Source organism: Schistocerca serialis, chromosome 5 (genome assembly GCF_023864345.2).
Source record: "Schistocerca serialis cubense isolate TAMUIC-IGC-003099 chromosome 5, iqSchSeri2.2, whole genome shotgun sequence".
NCBI classification, from domain to species: domain Eukaryota; kingdom Metazoa; phylum Arthropoda; class Insecta; order Orthoptera; family Acrididae; genus Schistocerca; species Schistocerca serialis.
This window is the reverse complement of record NC_064642.1, coordinates 767532689-767558452: the sequence shown is the minus strand read 5'-3', so window position 1 is coordinate 767558452 and position 25764 is coordinate 767532689. Positions and strand designations below refer to the sequence as shown.

Genomic DNA, 25764 nt, shown 5'->3' with positions numbered 1-25764 from the left:
AGTTGTTTAACTGAATTTGTGATTATCTGTTAGAAAGACCACAGTTCATAGTAAATTATGGAGAGTCATTGAGTAAAACACAGTAACACTCTCATCAACTTTGATCCTATATGGAACCATTGTGCACAGCAAGTGTATATTTTTATAAGGAAGGATAGGAACAGAGCAATCAATCACAATACCAATTTTTTTATTATTGTTGCATATCCAGATATTTGAACAACCTCACCATTCTTCTGCCTGGACACCAGTGAAGTCTTATATACATTGCTGGGAGTTTGTTGGATTTCAGCTCACTGAAATGCACTGAAGATGGATGGCTATTTATAGCTGAAATCTGGATGTGCAAGAATAATAAAAATCTAAAGGTATTGTGACTAATTGCTGTGTTCTTTGTCTTCCTTATAGTAGTGACATCTGGCATTCACCAAGGAAGTGTTAATGGACACTCTGCTGTTCCTGATCTATATAAACAATTTAGAAGACAATCCGAGCAGCCTTCTTAGATTGATTGCACATGATGCTGTCATTTAGCACCTTGCAAAGTCATCAAATGATCAAAACCAATCGCAAAATCATTTACACAAGAAATCTGTATGGTGTAAAATGTGGGGATTGACTCTAAATAATAAAAAGTGTGAAGTCATCCACATTATTACTAAAAGGAATCCATTAAATTTCAGTTACATGGCAAATCACACAAATCTAAAGGCTGTGAATTCAACTACATACTTAGTGACAACAATAACAAATAACTTAAATTGGGTAAGGTTGAGGAGAAAGTGAGCCTAAAACTGCAATTTATTGGCAGAACACTTACAAAAAGTGCAACAGGTCTACTAATCAGACTGCCTGCACTATACTTATCCATCCTCTCCCAAAGTATCACTTCATTGTATGGGATCCGCATCAGATGGGACTGATGAAGGACATCAAAGTAGTTCCAGGAAGGGTAGCTCATTTTGTATTATCACAAAATAGGGGAGAGAGTGCCTGAACTGGGATGACAATCATTAAAACAATGTTGTTTTCTGCTGTTGCAGGATTTTCTCATGAAATTTACTGTGGTGACAATCATTAAAATAAAGCTGTATTCTGTTGTGGCAGTTCTCATGATATTTCAGTCACCAGCTTTCTCCTCTGAATGAAAATATTTTGTTGACGCCCATCTACATAGGGAGAAATGATCATCATAATAAAACAGGAGAAATCAGAGCTCCCATGGAGAGACTTAAGTGTTTGTTTCTCCTGTGTGCAATTTGAGAATGGAAAAGTAGGAAAATAGCTCGGAGGTGGTTCGATGAAACCTCCATCAAGCACTTAACCGCAAATTGCAGAGTAAGTATGTAGATTGAGTGAGTGACTTTTTTTTAATTTTTGGGGGATTCTTATGTTTTGGAAGAAGATTCTAGATGTGTGTTAGTTTGTTAAAATGATGTGCTGAGTTCATAACTTAGTCATTGCCACTAATTAATGCAAACAAATGTAATATCTGGAACAAAAAGTTGGTTCAAAACAAAAAGAAAGAGCAATGAAATGTTAAACTCAAAACTGAATATGTAGGAAAATGGACAGACTTGACATCAATGTTGATAGATGTTTATTAGCATAAAGAACTCTGTAAGGTCTAATGAAATAAAAATGGAAATAGAATGTTTTGATAGACATGACACAACTAATATCTTAACATCACTGCCGTTTAACACTTTTCATATACCACCTTTTCTCTAATTTAACTTCTATTATCTACACTATACAGTAACAACATCTCTATGAAGACGAATTTACTTTACTTTGAATAGCTGAAAGAGTTGTCTACAATGTAGGAAAAGACAGATTGCTACTTACCGTACAGAAGACATGTCCAGTCTGAGACAGGTATAATTAAAAGACACTCACATAAAGCTTGGTGTCACAGTGTTCATCAGTAACACACACACACACACACACACACACACACACACGCACACACACACACACACCACACACAAGCAAGCAAGCACACTTCATGCACACATGACTGCCAACTCTAACATATCAGGCTGGAATGCTTGTACTTGCCTGCTTGCGCGTGCGCGAATGTGTGTGTGTGTGTGTGTGTGTGTGTGTGTGTGTGTGTGTGTGTGTGTGTGTGTGTGTGTGTTTTACTGATGAACACTGTGACAACAAGCTTTATGTGAGTGTCTTTTAATTATACCTGTCTCAGACTGGACATGTCTTCTATACGGTAAGTAGCAATCTGGAGGTAACACGTTTGTGGAAGATTGCATTAAGCTGACCTTCGGGCATTCAACTTGAGGTGTTGCCCCACCTTGCATGATGAGGTGTTGCACCAGCTTGCTTGAAAACAGTTGTTTAGACACAACTGAGTTCTTCCAAATCAAGAATCATGTGCTGTACGAGGAGGTCTCAATAATGTGCAAACATCATGGTACACCGGACTGGTCCTCTGGGTGTTTTCTCTTCACAGAAGAACAGAACAAGAGTAAAGGTGCTTGTGAATGCACAGCACAGTCACTTACAGCGAGTGCAATGGCTCTTCATGCACAACACACAGTTTAACAGTACTCCAAATTCAGCAGTTCTGTGTATTGACTGCTACCTGTAGTGTAAAATGTGCATCATCAGTCCATAGAATATTGCCCGGCCAGATGTCAGCAACTTCAATCCATGTCATAAACTGAAGAGCAAATTGAGAATGTTGCTGTGGATTATGAGGCTTCAACTGCTGCACCATCTGGATCTTGTATGGGTACCAGTGTAAAATAGACTGTTGGCCATAGGATGGACAATTCCAGTGACACTGCATGAGCTATAGCACTGTGTAAGGCACATGCTGCATGTTCAGTTACAGTAACAACAACCTCATCAAGGACATCTTCTTTAAATAACTTAATGACATTGGGCCTTTCCTCAGACCTTTCAGTCAGTGATACTCTTTCAACACGGCACTGTAATTACTACCAATCAGATAACACAGTTCCAGTAACAGCACACAGTCTCTCTTCTCAACAATCATATTTTTCCCTTATGTTATGGCTTGTCATTTGCAGCGTGGATGTCATACCACCATACAAACAGTCTATAGTATCAGATTTGCACCTGGTGGCCAAATATGAAACTAATTTTTTCCAGTGTAAATCAGTTCTGGATTAACACATTAGCTTAGCTACCATATCTACCAAGTTTCACTGCCATACAATAATTACAGCCCACACTGGACCCCCATGAGTAGCTGCACTTTAATTATAACTACCTGGTATGACTTTGTGATTGTTCTCATATAGAGTGTACAACTTGCTTAATATGTGAATAAATCTTCACTTACATGGGATCACAGCTTCAGGGCGTTAATTTTACACTGGTGTATTTGGATATGTTCTGTACCAAGATTTGTCTAAAGAAACACTCTATTTAGTGTATGCATACTTAATTTTTAGAACTAATAAATGGAACACACACAACATAGCCTAATATCTACTGACTTTAAATAAACCACATGTTTTTTTAAAATATTTTTTCTGTATTACTGACTAACAATGCTAAAGGATGCAACATTACCATCTTCATCTGTGAAGACTAATATCTCTGCACTCTGTGGTCCTGCACCCGCACTGTTATATGCTTGAGTAAATATTGCATATTGGGTAAACTTGTGGAGGCCTGAGATGATTATTTTCATTTCAGCATCTGGTATCACTTCATATGTTTTATACTGGAATGGCTCAGTAGAGTTACTCATTCGGTAACCAATATAATATCCAATTATTTCTCCATGCTGAAGTTCACGAATAGGTTCCTAAAAGAAAATGCAAACCTTTATCATGCTTCCAGTGATAACCTTGTAGACCTCACAGGCATGCACATTGGATAGAGATTCCCAGTGGAGAGGGCATGGTGGAACAGGAAGAAAGGAGAGTGAAGAGAGAGTGGGAGGTTAAGCATGTAAGCAGTTACAAAAAATCTGAAGTAATTAGCAAAGATATGTCACCACAGTTGTGATCAGCAAAACAATGAGACACTAAGGATGCACAAAGTACAGATAGATGAAGGATACCAAATAATTTCGAAGTGAAAAATTATTGTGAGGATATTTATGCATACATAATGTATCCACAGATAGAAAAGATGCTTTAATATGACAGAGTTAACAAAAATATGGTAACAGAAAGTACTTGGTGGAATATAAACAGTCATAGGTGTAAAGGCAACAACACACCATAAAGCTGAAGTTTTGAATGACTGATAGCCATGTAAGCTAATACTGAAACATATGATACAGCAATTTTTCAATTTTGTTTTGTGCCTATTGGTACTCAATAACTCAACGCTACTGTGTGTTGTTACCTATACTCCTTCCAGAATACAGCAAAACCTAGTCTGGTATTCTGTAGTCTTAGAGTGTAGGTCAGTATACTATACTGCTGCAGTATGTTGTTTTCTCACACATGAACATAAGAAAATGATATGGGTTGGAGACTACAACTTCCTATACAAAAAATTAAATTTTGATACTTTCTTTTAATACCCATAGTATGAGCTTCATAAATGTACATGAAACGTTATAGTTACTGAGAAACAGCCCCTAATTGTAGTGGGCAATAATATTATAAAGATCTTTCAAATCTACTTGCAACAGGAAATTTTATTTTTACCTTTATTCTCAATGCTTCTACAACCTCAGTAGATTAGCAGGCACAGAGGTGCAAAAGAAGTCTGAAATTACACACCTGCTATTCTAAATTATATTTTCCATGCCTTTTTCAGATCACTGTGGTCAAAGACAAAAACTGGTTTCTAAATGTCTAAATGTACTTTAAGACAGAGAGAGAGATACACCATGAAGGAATTATCAATTATCCAAATGGGGCAGAAATCAGTAGAAGTGACATACATGAACAAAAATACAAATAAGCACAATTTAAGAAAAATAGGCTGATTTATTAGAGAGAAGAAGCTCTTTACAATTTGAGCAATAATGCGTCGATCCACCTCTGGCCCCTATGTAAGCAGTTATTCAGCTTGGCATTGATTGATAGAGTTATCAGATGTTTTCCTGAAGGGTATTGTGCCAAATTCTGTCCAATTGGCATGTTAAGAGTGTCAAAACCCTGAGCTGGTTGGGGGTTCCTGCCCATAATTCTCCAAACATTCCCAAATGGGAAGAGGTCTGGCAACCTTGCTGCCCAAGGTAGGGTTTGGCAAGCATGAAGACAAGCAGTAAAAACTCTCACTGTTTGCAGAAGCGTATTATCTTGCTGAAACATGAGCTCAGGATTGCTTGCCATGAATGGTAACAAAACACAGCATAAAATATTGTCAATGTACCACTGTACTGTAAGTGTGCCGCAGATGACAACCAAAGGGGCCCTGCTATGAAACCAAATGGCAGCACAGAGTATTACTTCTCATTGTTGGTATGGCTGGTGACATTCAGGTTGGTATCCTACTGCTGTCTGGGGCATCTGCACGCCTGTCTTCATAGGTCGTCAGGATATGGAGTCATACTGACTTGAGTAGAACTGTCTTCAGTGATGAGTCCTGCTTCACACTGAGCCCTGATGATCTCTGAAGACATAACTGGAGATGACCCAGACAATGGTGGGATACCAGCTGGACTGTCACCTTCCTTATGGCCCAACAACCAGGAGTGATGGTTTGCGTTGCCATTTCATTTCATAGCACTCTTTGGTTGTCATCCGCAGTACCCTTACAGCATAGTGATATATCGATGAAATTCTAGGTACCATTTTGTTGCCCTTCATGGCAAGCTATCATGGGCTTACATTTCAGCAAGATAATGCCCTTCCACAAACAGTGAAGGTTTATACTGTTGTCTTCTAGCTTGCGAAACCCTAGCTTGGAAGTAAGGTCATAAGGTCTCTCCTCAATCAAGAATTTCTGAAGCATTATGGGCAGGGCCCTCCAACCATCTTGGGATTTTGACAATCTAATGCACCAATTGGACAGAATTTGGCATGATATCCCTTAAGAGGACATCCAGCAACTCTATCAAACAATGCCAAGCCAAGTAACTGGTTGCATAAGGGCCCAAGGTGGACCTATACATTACTGAATTGTTTGTTCTGTCAAACTCTGTCTCTTGAATAAATTATTCAGTTTTTTCCTAAAACTGCAATAATTTGTTTGTCTGTTCATGTACGTCAAATATATTGATTTCCTTCCCATTTGGATAATTTCTTTATGGTGCAATCATCTTTCTTCTTAGAGTGTATAATGATAACTCACTTTTTTCCATGCTCATCTTCTCACATCTTGTTGCCAATTTCTAGCTCCTCTATAGTGTAGGGATAAAAATACCAACTTCTATATTTCTTAAAAAAAATTAACATATAGGGCACTCTTCAATAAGTATTACCTGAGAATGCAGAAGGCAGAACCCTAATCTTACTGACTTTTTGCTGTTTTGATGTCCTCACACAATGTTCATGATATAGTAGCAGAACAAACAAAAGGGATTTATAGCTCAATACAAAAGCTCATCTGTGGCAAATATTGCTATGCTGCACATATATCAATTAGACTTAAAAAATCTTGCATACTACATTGAATGCTTGTTGCAATTATGATTTTCTTGAGTCCAGGATGATATAATTGATGACCAAAGAGATAATGTCAAGTATTACAAACAATAACTTGTACAATATTAGTTTTTTATTTGAATTCACAATAAAAATAAAAATATTAATATTTGACAAAGACTGGAAGGTTACACACAAACTATAAATGTTGTTTTCACACAAGAAGCATTGTAGATTACTTTGGTTTATGTGGCTACTTAAAATAATGGAATGTAACTAAAACTGTACCTTCCAGCTTACAGACAAGCTCTCTGAGTCAAAAGCTCTGACACTGATGTCTTGTGGTGGTCCTTCAGGAGCTTCCTCAGCTGTAGTGACCATAATATCATTACTAGCATTTGAGGGCCCAAGAGAATTTCTTGCCACAATTCTAAAATGATAGCTGCTAGCTGGCTGTAGTCCACTAATGGTAGCAAACAACTGATCTCCAGGAACAGTTATCTGAGATACTTTCTCCTCCCATGCCACTGTATTAAAAATAAAAATATTATACAAGAGTGTTTCAAGGGAAATATCTTACAGTAAGATATGATGCTGCAAATTCTGATCACAACCACTCATTTCTCATAATTTGTTAATATTTGTAGCAAAGAATGCCAGGTTTGTAGCTCTGCTTTTGATGCAAAACACTTTATCAAAGCAAACACTACATATCGCAGCAATGACACCATGATCTAGGGTTAGCATCTTTGACTAGAAACCAAAATTTTCTGCTTTCAATCCCAGCCACAGTTTAAATTGTGAGTAAAAATCATCAGTAATGGTGGTCAAAGATTTCCAGTACAAGGAGTCACCCTTGTTCTGCCAATGACCTTGTCAAAAAGGGCGGAGGAGTGGACAGAGATTCGAGGCACCCTCTTGCTCATGGATGGGAAAAGCCTCTAAAAGATGGAAGACTCAGTAATGATCAACAACATTAGCAAGCATAGACAACTGAAACAACAGCATTAATCCTTTTGGATTCATTCATGGACTACATGTTACATTACGATTTTCACTATGACTCTGATTTTGGACAATGTCCAACATGTTTCCATTATTGTGCTATAAAGAAGACTTGGGGAGAACGCAGTGAGTAGAAAAATTGGATTGGAAAGGATTAAATAATATAATATGTATCCACAGAAAAAGGGTCCTCTAACCGAAAAAGTTATGATGATCTCTTCATTAGCAAAGATTCCAGATTAGTTCCCCACTTGGATCTTCCAAGAGGGAACTGTCAAGAAGGATGCGACCATGAGAAAAACATTGAATAATCAAAGGATAATATTCTGCATTTTGGATCATGGTATGTTAGAAAGCTGAATGTGATAGGAAAGATAGAAAATCTGGAATGAGAAAAGCAAAGGCTCAGTCTGGATACAGAAGAAGTCATTAAAGTAAAATCAAAAGAAGGTAAGAATTTATGGTCATACAATTATAGGGATTGTGAAAACAGTAGCCTAAAGCAGAGAGTGAGTTACTGTGAACTGTTTAGTGACAGCATCATTCACATCAAAATCAATGGCAAAACAATACCAAGAAAAGTAGTTCAGATATATGTACTGACATCACAACCTGAATATTAAAAGTTGGACAAATTATATGAGGATATTGAGTGTGTAATGTAGTATGTAGTGGGTGCAAAAGTCTAATAGTCATGGTTCAAAAATGGTTCAAATGGCTATGAGCAGTGGCTCTGGGACTTACCATCTGAGGTCATCAGTCCCCTAGAACTTAGAACTACTTAAACTTAACTAACCTAAAGACATCACACACATCCATGCCTGAGGCAGGATTCGAACCTGTGACTATAGCGGTCGTGCAGTTCCAGACTGAAGCACCTAGAACTGCTCAGCCACAATGGCCAGCAATAGTCATGGGTTTGTATGCTTTAGTAGGAGAAGGAAGAGATGACAGAGTTATGGGTTGTGGTAGGAATGAGAAAGGAGAAAGAGTAATTGAGATTGCAATACATTTCAGCTAGTATTAGTGAATACACTGTTCAAATGTTCAAAAGCAGCAAGAGGAGAAAGTGTATCTGGAAAAGATCTGAAGACTTGTGAAGATACCAGCTGGACCACATCTTGGTCAGGCAGAGATAATGAAACCAGATTGTAAGGTGTATCCATTAGCAGATACAGACTCAGATCAAAATTTAGTAATGATGAAGAGTAAACAGAAGTTTAAGTGGGACACTTAAGTACTGAGAAATAATGAGGTGTATTTCAAGCTCTCTAAGGCTATTGATACTGCAGTAATGAATATCACAGCAGGGAGTGCAGTTATAGAGAAATGGATATCTATAAAGGACAATCACAGAAGTTGGACAGTGTAATATAAGTTCCAGGAAGGTAACTCCAAAGAAACCTGGGATAACAAAAGAAATACTTCAATTATCGCCAGAACACGGAAGTACAAAAATGTTCAAGGAAACATATGAATACAGTAATACTGATTAGTCACTAACATAAAAATGCTCCTATCAGAGCACAAAAAATGTGAATATGTTCCTGTTTATTTAAAAGATTTTGAATGAAAAGTGGGGTACCAACTGTCTCATTCTACCTTCCTCAGTACCTTTAAAAATTTTCATAAAAATTTTAGCATGCGAACATATTCGTGCCTTTTTTAACATACAACTCACCTGAAACTCCCACAAGCTCCTCTTACTGTATCCCAGTAACACCAGTCCTTTACTGCAAGTTGCTCATACCCCCCACCCCCCACCCCCAAACTCCCAGCAACCCTTTCTCACTGACTCAAGCATTGTCATTATCTCTTTGTGTCTCTCTGTCATTGTCTCCTGTGTCATGTCACAGACCCTTTTATTCTGTCTCCTTCCCTCTCTGCTCCCACCTGGCACTGTGGTAATGCCTCCTTAACTCTTTTCCTAGCACTGTTCTGTCACTGTCAACTATGTTCCATTGCCACTGTGTCCCTCTATTTCTCTCACACTGCCACTATCTCCTTTGCTCTTTCTGTACCACACCCATTGTGCTCTATCTTCCAGTATCTATTACTTTTCCATCCCATTGTCACTGCCATTGTCTTCTTCTTCTCTCTCAGCAGAAAAAAGCAAAATATGTTCACATGTCAAAATTTCTGAGAATAATTTTAAAGGTGCTGAGAAAGGTAGAATGAGGCAGTTGGTACACCACTTTTCAGTCCGAGTCTTTTAAATAAACCAGGACATATTCATATTTTTTGTGCTCCGATACTCCAGTAAGAGCCTTTTTACACTTGTTTGCTTCTTGTCCCTGCTGCAGCAGATCACATACCTCATTGAACAGAAATGTATTGGTGAGTAAAATTTACATAGTTTACTTATGTGAAACTAAAGTACTATAAAACTAATTTTACACCTCTGACAAAAACGAGTTGTTAACATGGTACTTAAAAAAATTGAGATTCGAGCAGTGATTAAGGACTTCGTAAAGGAACATATGAAAGCAAAGGACATTCATGCAGATTTCCAGAATACACTGGGGGACTCTGCTCCTTCATATCCAACTGTTACCAAGAGGACAAATGAATTTAAATTTGGTCAGGAAAGCTTAGCTGATGATCCATGGAGTGGTCAGCCAAGATGTGTCACTACTCCAGAAATTATTGCAAAAGCACACAAAATGGTCATGGAGGATCACTGATTGAAAGTATATGAAATTGCTCACTCATGTCAGATGTCATCTGAAAGGGTACATCACATTTTTACAAGATGGGTGCCATGGCTCTTGATGCTGGATCAAAAGCGCATGAGAATGAACATATCGGAACAATGTTTGTCTCGTTTTAGGAGAAACAAACAAAATGTTTTGGTTTGTAACCACGGATGAAACTTTGGTGCACTACTATACCCCAGAGACAAAAAAACAGTCAAAGTAGTCGAAACATGCTGATTCTCCACCACCAAAGAAAGCAAAGACAATTCCTATAGCAGGAAAGGTCATGGCATCAGTGTTCTGGGATGCGAAAGGGATTCTGTTTGTAGGTTATCTCCCCAGCGGGCAAACGATTACTGGTGAGTACTATGCTAACGTCCTGGACAAAGTGCAATAAAATATATGTGAAAAAGGGCAGGTTTAGCAAGGAGGAAAGTCATCTTCCATCAAGACAATGCACGCCCACACACATGTGCTGTCACCATGGCAAAATTACACAAACTGAGGTATGAATTGTTGCCACACCCACCTTATTCATCTGATATGGCTCTGTCAGACTTCCATCTCTTCCCAAAACTGAAAATTTTTCTTGATGGATGAAGATTCACTTCAAATGAAGGACTGATAGCTGGAGCTGACAACTATTTTGCAGGCCTGGAGGAAACTCATTTTCGAGATGGGATCAAGGCACTGGAACATTGTTGGACCAAGTGCATTTATCTACAAGGAGACTACATTGAGAAATAAAAAAAAAGGTTCAATGATGTAAGTAATTTTTTTCTATTCTATTCTGAGAACTGGTGTCCCCAGACGATGATGGAGACACTTTACAGGTTATTTCTCTGTCCTATGACATTTTATAAACTACATTTTCACCTCACTCATGTTTTTTTGAGTTCGGGATTTTAGGAATACATCATAAAAATTACAGCCATTTTCTGTGCATAGCCATTTTGGAACCCATGGCTGGGTTTTGGTCCACTGGTGATGGCGAAAATATAGTAATAAAGATTTTGTAGTTTTTTTGAGGAAACACCCGTGAACTAATGATGCCTTCATAAGCCACAACAAGCCCATCATAGACCACATCAAATGCAAAATGAGGCAACTAGTCTTCTTCATTTGCATAAGCAGGAGGAAGCATGTAATATTTGTACTCTGATCCTGTATTGTAGGACAGAGACATTAAGACAATCCTTCTGTTGGGTATACAAGTGGTCCCTTGCACAGTGGCTGTACAAGTTACTTGACTTTACCTTTTAATCACCAATAGAACCTGTGAATGAACACCAGAAAATTCTATTTTTAGGTGTGCATTTTGGAACCCATTACATATGCATGCTGTCACATACATACTGATTTATGAATAAAATAAATGTAAGTGCGGGGAAGCCAAGATGAAATGCGCGCAGGAAAAATATGAAGTAATTTTATAAGAAAGGTCATTGGAAGGACTGATCCAGCATAGAGGAAAATCAAAACTATCTTGAACATAATTAAATGCAAAGGTGTCAACATTATGACTCAAAGAGAAATTGCATGTTAAACATGAAAGACAAGGGGATTCAGTATTAGAGTGTGAGTTTAACAGAGCTTTGGGAGATTTGAAATCAAATAAGGTAGAAGAGGTAGATAACAGTCCCTTGGAATTGCTAAAATCACTGGGACAAAGAGGCAACTATTCAAGTTGTGAATGAAAATAGTCGATTTCTGAAAATATAATGTAATCGGATAGATATAAAATCTACTAACAGAGCAGTGGTAGGAGAACACATATATAAAAGGTATCACATATGCAAGCTTTCAGAACCAGTGGCCCTGCCTCTTGACAGAAGAACTGAAGGGGAAGGAAGAGGGGTGAAGGGAAAGGACTAGCGAGGTTTAAGCAAAGGAGTAGGGTTAGGAAAAGTCATCCAGACTTACTGGACAGTATGAGAAGGAAAGGCTGATTATTGGTCATTACACCTGAAAACCTCTCAGGTGTCCAAATCTTGTCCGGTACAGTCCCCAACAATCAGTCCTTCCTTCTCATCCCATCTAGTAAGTCTCCCCTGATGCAGGGTTCTGAATGGCTTTTCTGAACTCTCCCCCTTTTCCTAAACTCAACAATCTTTTTACTTCGCCCCTCTTTCTTCCCCTTCAGTCTTTCTACCAGGAGAAGGAGCCACTGGCTTCAAAAGTTTGCATACATAATTCCTTTAATACATGTGTTCTCCTGCCACCTCTTGGTGAATTGATCTTTTATCTACCCAATTACATTATAATATATGTAGGCGGGATAAAATTGTATTATGGTAAAAAGGGGAAGGTGAATACAAAGTGAGACATTGGTAAAAACAGAAAGAGAAAATAAGACGACAGGAAAGATTTCGAAATGCAACAGCGACAATAATATATATATATATATATATATATATATATATATATATATATATATATATATATATATATATATATATATATATATATATATATATATATATATATATATTTATTTATTTATTTATTTATTTTCTCTTTCTGTTTTTACCAATGTCTCACTTTGTATTCACCTTCCCCTTTTTACCATAACACAATTTTATCCCGCCTACATATATTATAATGTATATATATAAATGATTAATGGAAAATCTCATATAAGATGTGAAACAAATACTAACAAAGAGAGAGAGGGGCTGGCCAGTACTTACCTCAGCTCAGTACAGCCAATAGATACACATAAAACAGAACTGAAAATTTACATTCCTAGCTTTCGGAACTTTGTTCCTTCATCAGGGAGGAGAGAGGGGAAAAAAGGGAAGAAGGGAAAGTGGATTCAGTTACTCACAACCCAGGTTATGAAGAAACAGGGAAAGGTAAACAGGGAGGGTAGCAAGGATGGAGGCATGGTTGTCAGAGCGCAGCCAAAGATATTCTCAGCAAGGATGGAGGCATGGTTGTCAGAGGGAAGCCAAAGATAATCTACTGTAAGTACTGTGCCAGCTTCAAACCAAAGAGGATGCATACAGAAGTAAAGAGGTATATAGTATAAAGATAAACACAACTATGTAGGATGAAAAGATGCGTGAATGGCTAAAGAGGAAAGGGAAAGAGGAGAAGACTGAAGAGTGAATGGGAGTGACGTTGTTTAACATAGGTTCAGTCCAGGGGGATGGCAGGATGAAAGGATGTGTTGGAGTGCAAGTTCCCATCTCCGCAGTTCAGAGGGACTGGTGTTGGGTGGGAGAAGCCAAATGGCACATACGGTGTAGCAGGTTCCTAGGTCCCTAGAATTATGCTGGAGGGCATGCTCCGCTACTGGGTATTGGGCATCTCCTAGGCGGACAGTTCGTCTGTGTCCGTTCATGCGCTCAGCCAGTTTGGTTGTTGTCATGCCGATGTAAAAGGCTGTGCAGTGCAGGCATGTCAGTTGATAAATGACATGTGTAGTTTCACAAGTAGCCCTGCCTTGAATTGTGTATGTTTTACCAGTAGCGGGGCTGGAGTAGGTGGTTGTGGGGGGATGCATGGGGCAGGTTTTGCAGCGGGGTCGGTTGCAGGGGTAGGAACCGCTGGGTAGAGAAGGTAGTCTGGGAATATTATAGGGTTTAACAAGGATGTTACGGAGGTTAGGGGGGCGACGAAAGGCAACTCTGGGTGGTGTGGGGAGAATTTTGTCAAGGGATGATCTCATTTCAGGGATTGACTTGAGAAAGTCATATCCCTGGCGGAGTAATTTGTTGATGTTTTCGAGGCCAGGATAATATTGGGTGACAAGGGGGATGCTTCAGTGTGGTCTGGGGGTAGGAACATTGTTGTTGGACGGGGAGGAATGTATTGCTCAGGAAATCTGTTTGTGGACAAGGTCTGCAGGATAGTTGTGGGAGAGGAAAGCACTGGTCAGGTTATTGGTGTAGTTGTTGAGGGATTCGTCACTGGAGCAGATACGTTTGCCACGAATACCTAGGCTGTAGGGAAGGGAGCGTTTGATGTGGAAAGGATGGCAGCTATCAAAGTGAAGGTACTGTTGTTTGTTTGTGGGTTTGATATGGACAGAGGTGTGGATGTGAGTTTCAACAAGATGAAGGTCAACATCCAGGAAGGTGGCTTGGGTTTTGGAGAAGGACCAGGTGAAATTCAGATTCGAAAAGGAGTTGAGGTTATGGAGGAAATTAAGGAATGTTTCTTCACCATGAGTCCAGACCACAAAGATGTCATCTATAAACCTATACCAGGCCAGGGGAAGCAGCTGTTGGGTCTTCAGGAAAGCCTCCTCCATGCGGCCCATGAAGAGGTTGGCATAGGAGGGAGCCATCCTGGTTCCCATGGCCGTTCCCCTGATTTGTTTGTAGGTCTGGCCTTCAAAAGTGAAGTAATTATGGGTGAGGATGAAGTTGGTAAGTGTGATAAGGAACGAGGTTTTTGGAAGATCTTCGGGTGGGCGTTGGGAGAGGTAGTGCTCAAGGGCAGAGAGACCATGGGTATGTGGGATGTTTGTGTAAAGGGATGTAGCATCTATGGTGACAAGAAAGGTTTCAGGTGGGAGAGGAGTGGGAATGGATTTGAGGCGTTCTAGGAAGTGGTTTGTGTCTTTGATGTAGGATGGGAGTCTGCGGGTGATAGGTTGTAGGTGCTGGTCTACCAGAGCTGAGATACGTTCGGTTGGGGATTTGAAGCCTGCTACAATGGGACGGCCAGGATGGTTCTCTTTGTGGATTTTGGGTAATAGGTAGAAGGTAGGGGTACGTGGCTCAAGTGGAGTGAGTAAGTCTATGGAAGCCGTTGTGAGGCCTTGTGAGGGACCTTGGATATTTAGGATTTTTTGCAGCTCAGTCTGGATGGAGGGAATGGGATCATGGGTAACAGCTTTGTAGGTTGAGGTGTCGGAGAGTTGACGCAGTCCTTCTGCCACATACTCCACACGGTCAAGTACGACAGTTGTGGAGCCTTTATCCGCCGGGAGGATGACAATAGAGCGGTCTATTTTCAGCTCCTTAATGGCACGGGATTCAGCTGGGGTGATGTTGGGGGTTGTTGGGATGTTCTTCAAGAAGGACTGGGAGGCAACACTGGATGTGAGGAATTCCTGAAATGTCTGCAAGGGATGGTTTTGGGGGAGGGGAGGAGGATCCCTTTGAGAAGGCAGTCGGAACTGTTCTAGACAGGGTTCAACACTGGGTCTAGTACTTGGGGGCTGTGTTTGGGTAGTGAAGTGATATTTCCAGTTGAGGTTCCGGGTGAATGAGAGGAGATCTTTAACCAGGGCAGTGTGGTTGAATTTAGGTGTGGGGCTAAAGGTTAAGCCTTTTGATAGAACAGATGTCTCTGGAGGAGAGAGGGATCTGGATGAGAGGTTTAGGACTCAATTGGGACTGGTGATATGTGGCATTTGACTGTGGTTATAGTTGAGATTTGGTCTGTGTGGGGTATGTGCTGGGATGGGGAGATTGAGTAGGGTGGCTAGGCTAGGTTTGCTGGCTATGAGGGGGGTTTGTTGAAGGTTCTGTTGTGTTTGTTGTTTGTGAGGGATAGGGAGAGGGACCCCACTTCTTAGGTGTTGCACTAGCACTGTGGATAGTTTTTTCAAGTGGTGTGTGGCATGGAACTCAAGTTTGCAGCTGGCTTCTAGGATGATGTTCCTCAGTGTGTTCTCCAAGCAAGGGTTTGAGAGGTGGAGGACTTTGAAGAGAGATAGGAGCTGTTGGGAGTGGTGGTTACATGAAGTAGTGTAGAGATTCAGGACAAGTTGGGTAAGGGCTAAGGATTGAAGGTTCTGGAAGTCCAGGAGAGACCGGTGGAAGGAGGAATTGCACCCGTAGATGGGAACTTTTAAGGTAAGCCCTTTAGGGGTAATTCCAAAGGTTAAGCAGGACTGGAGGAAAAGTATGTGGGATTGCAGTTTGGCTACGGTGAATGCATGTTTCCGGAATGAATGTAAATAATGTGGTATAGAATTAGGGTACATAGTGGGTAACTGGTGGGTAGGGAAATTAAATAACTAAAGTTGAAATAGTAATCATAAGAAGGAGTAAAACACGGAGGGAAGGACGAGAAGGAAAGAAATTGTGTTGGTAATGTTCAATACCAAAGGAAGACCACTAAATAAAAAAATACGGAAAAAGTTGACCAGACCAAGCAAGTATGTCCAGATCAGGGGAAAAAGAACACACGTAGCTCAAAAACAGAGATATCGAGTGGCGAAAAAAGATCGCGCGTGCCGCAAAAGCGATCGCGCGTGCCGCAAAAAAGATCGCGCGTGCCGCAAAAAAGATCACGCGTGCCGCAAATAAGATCGCGCGTGCCGCAAAAAAGACGCGCGTGCCGCAAAAAGATCGCGGGTGGGGCAGAAATGTCCCAAAAAATTATTCTTGTGGCAGAGAAAGATAGCCAATGGCACAAAAATATCGCCAGCAACAAGAAATCGACGGAAATGGATGATACTGGTAGGTGTGGAAGAGATTGTTGGCAGTGATTGTTGGCTGGGAAACAGCGAATAACGAACGTTAAAACTATGGAGTGTTGAATAATTAAATCAATAAATAAAAAAGAGAAGAGGACTATAAACGGAACAAGATAATAGGAGGAAGATGAAACTAGCACAGTTGGTGACGAAAATATTTATTTATGTATATATAAATCACTGAAGAAGAGAAAGTGTTAAGATGACAGACGTAAGTGATAGCTAACAAAAGGGACAAAACAATGAAGGATGTGGACCATATAGGTGATCTAAATGATTAATGGAAAATCTCATATAAGATGTGAAACAAATACTAACAAAGAGATAGAGGGGCTGGCCAGTACTTACCTCAGCTCAGTACAGCCGATAGATACACATAAAACAGAACTGAAAATTTACATTCCTAGCTTTCGGAACTTTGTTCCTTCATCAGGGAGGAGAGAGGGGAAAAAAGGGTAGAAGGGAAAGTGGATTCAGTTACTCACAACCCAGGTTATGAAGCAACAGGGAAAGGTAAACAGGGAGGGTAGCAAGGATGGAGGCATGGTTGTCAGAGCGAAGCCAAAGATATTCTCAGCAAGGATGGAGGCATGGTTGTCAGAGGGAAGCCAAAGATATTCTACTGTAAGTACTGTTTCAGCTTCAAACCAAAGAGGATGCATACAGAAGTAAAGAGGTATATAGTATAAAGATAAACACAACTATGTAGGATGAAAAGATGCGTGAATGGCTAAAGAGGAAAGGGAAAGAGGAGAAGACTGAAGAGTGAATGGGAGTGACGTTGTTTAACGTAGGTTCAGTCCAGGGGGATGGCGGGATGAAAGCATGTGTTGGAGTGCAAGTTCCCATCTCCGCAGTTCAGAGGGACTGGTGTTGGGTGGGAGAAGCCAAATGGCACATACGGTGTAGCAGGTTCCTAGGTCCCTAGAATTATGCTGGAGGGCATGCTCCGCTACTGGGTATTGGGCATCTCCTAGGCGGACAGTTCGTCTGTGTCCGTTCATGCGCTCAGCCAGTTTGGTTGTTGTCATGCCGATGTAAAAGGCTGTGCAGTGCAGGCATGTCAGTTGATAAATGACATGTGTAGTTTCACACGTAGCCCTGCCTTGAATTGTGTATGTTTTACCAGTAGCGGGGCTGGAGTAGGTGGTTGTGGGGGGATGCATGGGGCAGGTTTTGCAGAGGGGTCGGTTACAGGGGTAGGAACCGCTGGGTAGAGAAGGTAGAATGGGAATATTGTAGGGTTTAACAAGGATGTTACGGAGGTTAGGGGGGTGACGAAAGGCAACTCTGGGTGGTGTGGGGAGAATTTTGTCAAGGGATGATCTCATTTCAGTGATTGACTTGAGAAAGTCATATCCCTGGCAGAGTAATTTGTTGATGTTCTCGAGGCCAGGATAATATTGGGTGACAAGGGGGATGCTTCTGTGTGGTCTGGGGGTAGGAACATTGTTGTTGGACGGGGAGGAATGTATTGCTCGGGAAATCTGTTTGTGGACAAGGTCTGCAGGATAGTTGCGGGAGAGGAAAGCACTGGTCAGGTTATTGGTGTAGTTGTTGAGGGATTCGTCACTGGAGCAGATACGATTGCCACAAATACCTAGGCTGTAGGGAAGGGAGCGTTTGATGTGGAAAGGATGGCAGCTATCAAAGTGAAGGTACTGTTGTTTGTTTGTGGGTTTGATATGGACAGAGGTGTGGATGTGAGTTTCAACAAGATGAAGATCAACATCCAGGAAGGGGGCTTGGGTTTTGGAGAAGGACCAGGTGAAATTCAGATTCGAAAAGGAGTTGAGGTTATGGAGGAAATTAAGGAGTGTTTCTTCACCATGAGTCCAGACCACAAAGATGTCATCTATAAACCTATACCAGGCCAGGGGAAGCAGCTGTTGGGTCTTCAGGAAAGCCTCCTCCATGCGGCCCATGAAGAGGTTGGCATAGGAGGGAGCCATCCTGGTTCCCATGGCCGTTCCCCTGATTCGTTTGTAGGTCTGGCCTTCAAAAGTGAAGTAATTATGGGTGAGGATGAAGTTGGTAAGTGTGATAAGGAACGAGGTTTTTGGAAGATCTTCGGGTGGGCGTTGGGAGAGGTAGTGCTCAAGGGCAGAGAGACCATGGGTATGTGGGATGTTTGTGTAAAGGGATGTAGCATCTATGGTGACAAGAAAGGTTTCAGGTGGGAGAGGAGTGGGAATGGATTTGAGGCGTTCTAGGAAGTGGTTTGTGTCTTTGATGTAGGATGGGAGTCTGCGGGTGATAGGTTGTAGGTGCTGGTCTACCAGAGCTGAGATACGTTCGGTTGGGGATTTGAAGCCTGCTACAATGGGACGGCCAGGATGGTTCTCTTTGTGGATTTTGGGTAATAGGTAGAAGGTAGGGGTACGTGGCTCAGGTGGAGTGAGTAAGTCTATGGAAGCCGTTGTGAGGCCTTGTGAGGGACCTTGGATATTTAGGATTTTTTGCAGCTCAGTCTGGATGGAGGGAATGGGATCCTGGGTAACAGCTTTGTAGGTTGAGGTATCGGAGAGTTGACGCAGTCCTTCTGCCACATACTCCACACGGTCAAGTACGACAGTTGTGGAGCCTTTATCCGCCGGGAGGATGACAATAGAGCGGTCTATTTTCAGCTCCTTAATGGCACGGGATTCAGCTGGGGTGATGTTGGGGGTTGTTGGGATGTTCTTCAAGAAGGACTGGGAGGCAACACTGGATGTGAGGAATTCCTGAAATGTCTGCAAGGGATGGTTTTGGGGGAGGGGAGGAGGATCCCTTTGAGAAGGCAGTCGGAACTGTTCTAGACAGGGTTCAACACTGGGTCTAGTACTTGGGGGCTGTGTTTGGGTAGTGAAGTGATATTTCCAGTTGAGGTTCCGGGTGAATGAGAGGAGATCTTTAACCAGGGCAGTGTGGTTGAATTTAGGTGTGGGGCTAAAGGTTAAGCCTTTTGATAGAACAGATGTCTCTGGAGGAGAGAGGGATCTGGATGAGAGGTTTAGGACTCAATTGGGACTGGTGATATGTGGCATTTGACTGTGGTTACAGTTGAGATTTGGTCTGTGTGGGGTATGTGCTGGGATGGGGAGATTGAGTAGGGTGGCTAGGCTAGGTTTGCTGGCTATGAGGGGGGTTTGTTGAAGGTTCTGTTGTGGTTGTTGTTTGTGAGGGATAGGGAGAGGGACCCCACTTCTTAGGTGTTGCACTAGCACTGTGGATAGTTTTTTCAGGTGGTGTGTGGCATGGAACTCAAGTTTGCAGCTGGCTTCTAGGATGATGTTCCTCAGTGTGTTCTCCAAGCAAGGGTTTGAGAGGTGGAGGACTTTGAAGAGAGATAGGAGCTGTTGGGAGTGGTGGTTACATGAAGTAGTGTAGAGATTCAGGACAAGTTGGGTAAGGGCTAAGGATTGAAGGTTCTGGAAGTCCAGGAGAGACCGGTGGAAGGAGGAATTGCACCCGTAGATGGGAACTTTTAAGGTAAGCCCTTTAGGGGTAATTCCAAAGGTTAAGCAGGACTGGAGGAAAAGTATGTGGGATTGCAGTTTGGCTACGGTGAATGCATGTTTCCGGAATGAATGTAAATAATGTGGTATAGGATTAGGGTACATAGTGGGTAACTGGTGGGTAGGGAAATTAAATAACTAAAGTTGAAATAGTAATCATAAGAAGGAGTAAAACACGGAGGGAAGGACGAGAAGGAAAGAAATTGTGTTGGTAATGTTCAATACCAAAGGAAGACCACTAAATAAAAAAATACGGAGAAAGTTGACCAGACCAAGCAAGTATGTCCAGATCAGGGGAAAAAGAACACACGTAGCTCAAAAACAGAGATAACGAGTGGCGAAAAAAGATCGCGCGTGCCGCAAAAGCGATCGCGCGTGCCGCAAAAAAGATCGCGCGTGCCGCAAAAAAGATCACACGTGCCGCAAAAAAGATCGCGCGTGCCGCAAAAAACACGCGCGTGCCGCAAAAAAGATCGCGGGTGGGGTAGAAATGTCCCAAAAAATTTTTCTTGTGGCAGAGAAAGATAGCCAATGGCACAAAAATATCGCCAGCAACAAGAAATCGACGGAAATGGATGATACTGGTAGGTGTGGAAGAGATTGTTGGCAGTGATTGTTGGCTGGGAAACAGCGAATAACGAACGTTAAAACTATGGAGTGTTGAATAATTAAATCAATAAATAAAAAAGAGAAGAGGACTATAAACGGAACAAGATAATAGGAGGAAGATGAAACTAGCACAGTTGGTGACGAAAATATTTATTTATGTATATATAAATCACTGAAGAAGAGAAAGTGTTAAGATGACAGACGTAAGTGATAGCTAACAAAAGGGACAAAACAATGAAGGATGTGGACCATATAGGTGATCTAAATGATTAATGGAAAATCTCATATAAGATGTGAAACAAATACTAACAAAGAGATAGAGGGGCTGGCCAGTACTTACCTCAGCTCAGTACAGCCGATAGATACACATAAAACAGAACTGAAAATTTACATTCCTAGCTTTCGGAACTTTGTTCCTTCATCAGGGAGGAGAGAGGGGAAAAAAGGGAAGAAGGGAAAGTGGATTCAGTTACTCACAACCCAGGTTATGAAGCAACAGGGAAAGGTAAACAGGGAGGGTAGCAAGGATGGAGGCATGGTTGTCAGAGCGCAGCCAAAGATATTCTCAGCAAGGATGGAGGCATGGTTGTCAGAGGGAAGCCAAAGATAATCTACTGTAAGTACTGTGCCAGCTTCAAACCAAAGAGGATGCATACAGAAGTAAAGAGGTATATAGTATAAAGATAAACACAACTATGTAGGATGAAAAGATGCGTGAATGGCTAAAGAGGAAAGGGAAAGAGGAGAAGACTGAAGAGTGAATGGGAGTGACGTTGTTTAACATAGGTTCAGTCCAGGGGGATGGCAGGATGAAAGGATGTGTTGGAGTGCAAGTTCCCATCTCCGCAGTTCAGAGGGACTGGTGTTGGGTGGGAGAAGCCAAATGGCACATACGGTGTAGCAGGTTCCTAGGTCCCTAGAATTATGCTGGAGGGCATGCTCCGCTACTGGGTATTGGGCATCTCCTAGGCGGACAGTTCGTCTGTGTCCGTTCATGCGCTCAGCCAGTTTGGTTGTTGTCATGCCGATGTAAAAGGCTGTGCAGTGCAGGCATGTCAGTTGATAAATGACATGTGTAGTTTCACAAGTAGCCCTGCCTTGAATTGTGTATGTTTTACCAGTAGCGGGGCTGGAGTAGGTGGTTGTGGGGGGATGCATGGGGCAGGTTTTGCAGCGGGGTCGGTTGCAGGGGTAGGAACCGCTGGGTAGAGAAGGTAGTCTGGGAATATTATAGGGTTTAACAAGGATGTTACGGAGGTTAGGGGGGCGACGAAAGGCAACTCTGGGTGGTGTGGGGAGAATTTTGTCAAGGGATGATCTCATTTCAGGGATTGACTTGAGAAAGTCATATCCCTGGCGGAGTAATTTGTTGATGTTTTCGAGGCCAGGATAATATTGGGTGACAAGGGGGATGCTTCAGTGTGGTCTGGGGGTAGGAACATTGTTGTTGGACGGGGAGGAATGTATTGCTCAGGAAATCTGTTTGTGGACAAGGTCTGCAGGATAGTTGCGGGAGAGGAAAGCACTGGTCAGGTTATTGGTGTAGTTGTTGAGGGATTCGTCACTGGAGCAGATACGTTTGCCACGAATACCTAGGCTGTAGGGAAGGGAGCGTTTGATGTGGAAAGGATGGCAGCTATCAAAGTGAAGGTACTGTTGTTTGTTTGTGGGTTTGATATGGACAGAGGTGTGGATGTGAGTTTCAACAAGATGAAGGTCAACATCCAGGAAGGTGGCTTGGGTTTTGGAGAAGGACCAGGTGAAATTCAGATTCGAAAAGGAGTTGAGGTTATGGAGGAAATTAAGGAGTGTTTCTTCACCATGAGTCCAGACCACAAAGATGTCATCTATAAACCTATACCAGGCCAGGGGAAGCAGCTGTTGGGTCTTCAGGAAAGCCTCCTCCATGCGGCCCATGAAGAGGTTGGCATAGGAGGGAGCCATCCTGGTTCCCATGGCCGTTCCCCTGATTCGTTTGTAGGTCTGGCCTTCAAAAGTGAAGTAATTATGGGTGAGGATGAAGTTGGTAAGTGTGATAAGGAACGAGGTTTTTGGAAGATCTTCGGGTGGGCGTTGGGAGAGGTAGTGCTCAAGGGCAGAGAGACCATGGGTATGTGGGATGTTTGTGTAAAGGGATGTAGCATCTATGGTGACAAGAAAGGTTTCAGGTGGGAGAGGAGTGGGAATGGATTTGAGGCGTTCTAGGAAGTGGTTTGTGTCTTTGATGTAGGATGGGAGTCTGCGGGTGATAGGTTGTAGGTGCTGGTCTACCAGAGCTGAGATACGTTCGGTTGGGGATTTGAAGCCTGCTACAATGGGACGGCCAGGATGGTTCTCTTTGTGGATTTTGGGTAATAGGTAGAAGGTAGGGGTACGTGGCTCAAGTGGAGTGAGTAAGTCTATGGAAGCCGTTGTGAGGCCTTGTGAGGGACCTTGGATATTTAGGATTTTTTGCAGCTCAGTCTGGATGGAGGGAATGGGATCCTGGGTAACAGCTTTGTAGGTTGAGGTGTCGGAGAGTTGACGCAGTCCTTCTGCCACATACTCCACACGGTCAAGTACGACAGTTGTGGAGCCTTTATCCGCCGGGAGGATGACAATAGAGCGGTCTATTTTCAGCTCCTTAATGGCACGGGATTCAGCTGGGGTGATGTTGGGGGTTGTTGGGATGTTCTTCAAGAAGGACTGGGAGGCAACACTGGATGTGAGGAATTCCTGAAATGTCTGCAAGGGATGGTTTTGGGGGAGGGGAGGAGGATCCCTTTGAGAAGGCAGTCGGAACTGTTCTAGACAGGGTTCAACACTGGGTCTAGTACTTGGGGGCTGTGTTTGGGTAGTGAAGTGATATTTCCAGTTGAGGTTCCGGGTGAATGAGAGGAGATCTTTAACCAGGGCAGTGTGGTTGAATTTAGGTGTGGGGCTAAAGGTTAAGCCTTTTGATAGAACAGATGTCTCTGGAGGAGAGAGGGATCTGGATGAGAGGTTTAGGACTCAATTGGGACTGGTGATATGTGGCATTTGACTGTGGTTATAGTTGAGATTTGGTCTGTGTGGGGTATGTGCTGGGATGGGGAGATTGAGTAGGGTGGCTAGGCTAGGTTTGCTGGCTATGAGGGGGGTTTGTTGAAGGTTCTGTTGTGTTTGTTGTTTGTGAGGGATAGGGAGAGGGACCCCACTTCTTAGGTGTTGCACTAGCACTGTGGATAGTTTTTTCAAGTGGTGTGTGGCATGGAACTCAAGTTTGCAGCTGGCTTCTAGGATGATGTTCCTCAGTGTGTTCTCCAAGCAAGGGTTTGAGAGGTGGAGGACTTTGAAGAGAGATAGGAGCTGTTGGGAGTGGTGGTTACATGAAGTAGTGTAGAGATTCAGGACAAGTTGGGTAAGGGCTAAGGATTGAAGGTTCTGGAAGTCCAGGAGAGACCGGTGGAAGGAGGAATTGCACTCGTAGATGGGAACTTTTAAGGTAAGCCCTTTAGGGGTAATTCCAAAGGTTAAGCAGAACTGGAGGAAAAGTATGTGGGATTGCAGTTTGGCTACGGTGAATGCATGTTTCCGGAATGAATGTAAATAATGTGGTATAGAATTAGGGTACATAGTGGGTAACTGGTGGGTAGGGAAATTAAATAACTAAAGTTGAAATAGTAATCATAAGAAGGAGTAAAACACGGAGGGAAGGACGAGAAGGAAAGAAATTGTGTTGGTAATGTTCAATACCAAAGGAAGACCACTAAATAAAAAAATACGGAAAAAGTTGACCAGACCAAGCAAGTATGTCCAGATCAGGGGAAAAAGAACACACGTAGCTCAAAAACAGAGATATCGAGTGGCGAAAAAAGATCGCGCGTGCCGCAAAAGCGATCGCGCGTGCCGCAAAAAAGATCGCGCGTGCCGCAAAAAAGATCACGCGTGCCGCAAAAAAGATCGCGCGTGCCGCAAAAAAGACGCGCGTGCCGCAAAAAGATCGCGGGTGGGGCAGAAATGTCCCAAAAAATTTTTCTTGTGGCAGAGAAAGATAGCCAATGGCACAAAAATATCGCCAGCAACAAGAAATCGACGGAAATGGATGATACTGGTAGGTGTGGAAGAGATTGTTGGCAGTGATTGTTGGCTGGGAAACAGCGAATAACGAACGTTAAAACTATGGAGTGTTGAATAATTAAATCAATAAATAAAAAAGAGAAGAGGACTATAAACGGAACAAGATAATAGGAGGAAGATGAAACTAGCACAGTTGGTGACGAAAATATTTATTTATGTATATATAAATCACTGAAGAAGAGAAAGTGTTAAGATGACAGACGTAAGTGATAGCTAACAAAAGGGACAAAACAATGAAGGATGTGGACCATATAGGTGATCTAAATGATTAATGGAAAATCTCATATAAGATGTGAAACAAATACTAACAAAGAGATAGAGGGGCTGGCCAGTACTTACCTCAGCTCAGTACAGCCGATAGATACACATAAAACAGAACTGAAAATTTACATTCCTAGCTTTCGGAACTTTGTTCCTTCATCAGGGAGGAGAGAGGGGAAAAAAGGGTAGAAGGGAAAGTGGATTCAGTTACTCACAACCCAGGTTATGAAGCAACAGGGAAAGGTAAACAGGGAGGGTAGCAAGGATGGAGGCATGGTTGTCAGAGCGAAGCCAAAGATATTCTCAGCAAGGATGGAGGCATGGTTGTCAGAGGGAAGCCAAAGATATTCTACTGTAAGTACTGTTTCAGCTTCAAACCAAAGAGGATGCATACAGAAGTAAAGAGGTATATAGTATAAAGATAAACACAACTATGTAGGATGAAAAGATGCGTGAATGGCTAAAGAGGAAAGGGAAAGAGGAGAAGACTGAAGAGTGAATGGGAGTGACGTTGTTTAACGTAGGTTCAGTCCAGGGGGATGGCGGGATGAAAGCATGTGTTGGAGTGCAAGTTCCCATCTCCGCAGTTCAGAGGGACTGGTGTTGGGTGGGAGAAG

At 42.1% G+C, this 25764-nt stretch overlaps 1 protein-coding gene across 1 annotated transcript in view; it reads right to left on the bottom strand.

The window, feature by feature from the left end:
* LOC126482218 (Down syndrome cell adhesion molecule-like protein Dscam2) overlaps positions 1-25764 on the bottom strand; it is a 172481-nt gene that overhangs the window by 102889 nt on the left and 43828 nt on the right. The window contains exons 4-5 of the mRNA XM_050106197.1: positions 6831-7069; positions 3562-3799 (exon numbers count right to left, since the gene is read on the bottom strand). Coding sequence (XP_049962154.1) covers positions 3562-3799; positions 6831-7069 — 477 coding nt within the window. The remainder of the gene's footprint in view (positions 1-3561; positions 3800-6830; positions 7070-25764) is intronic.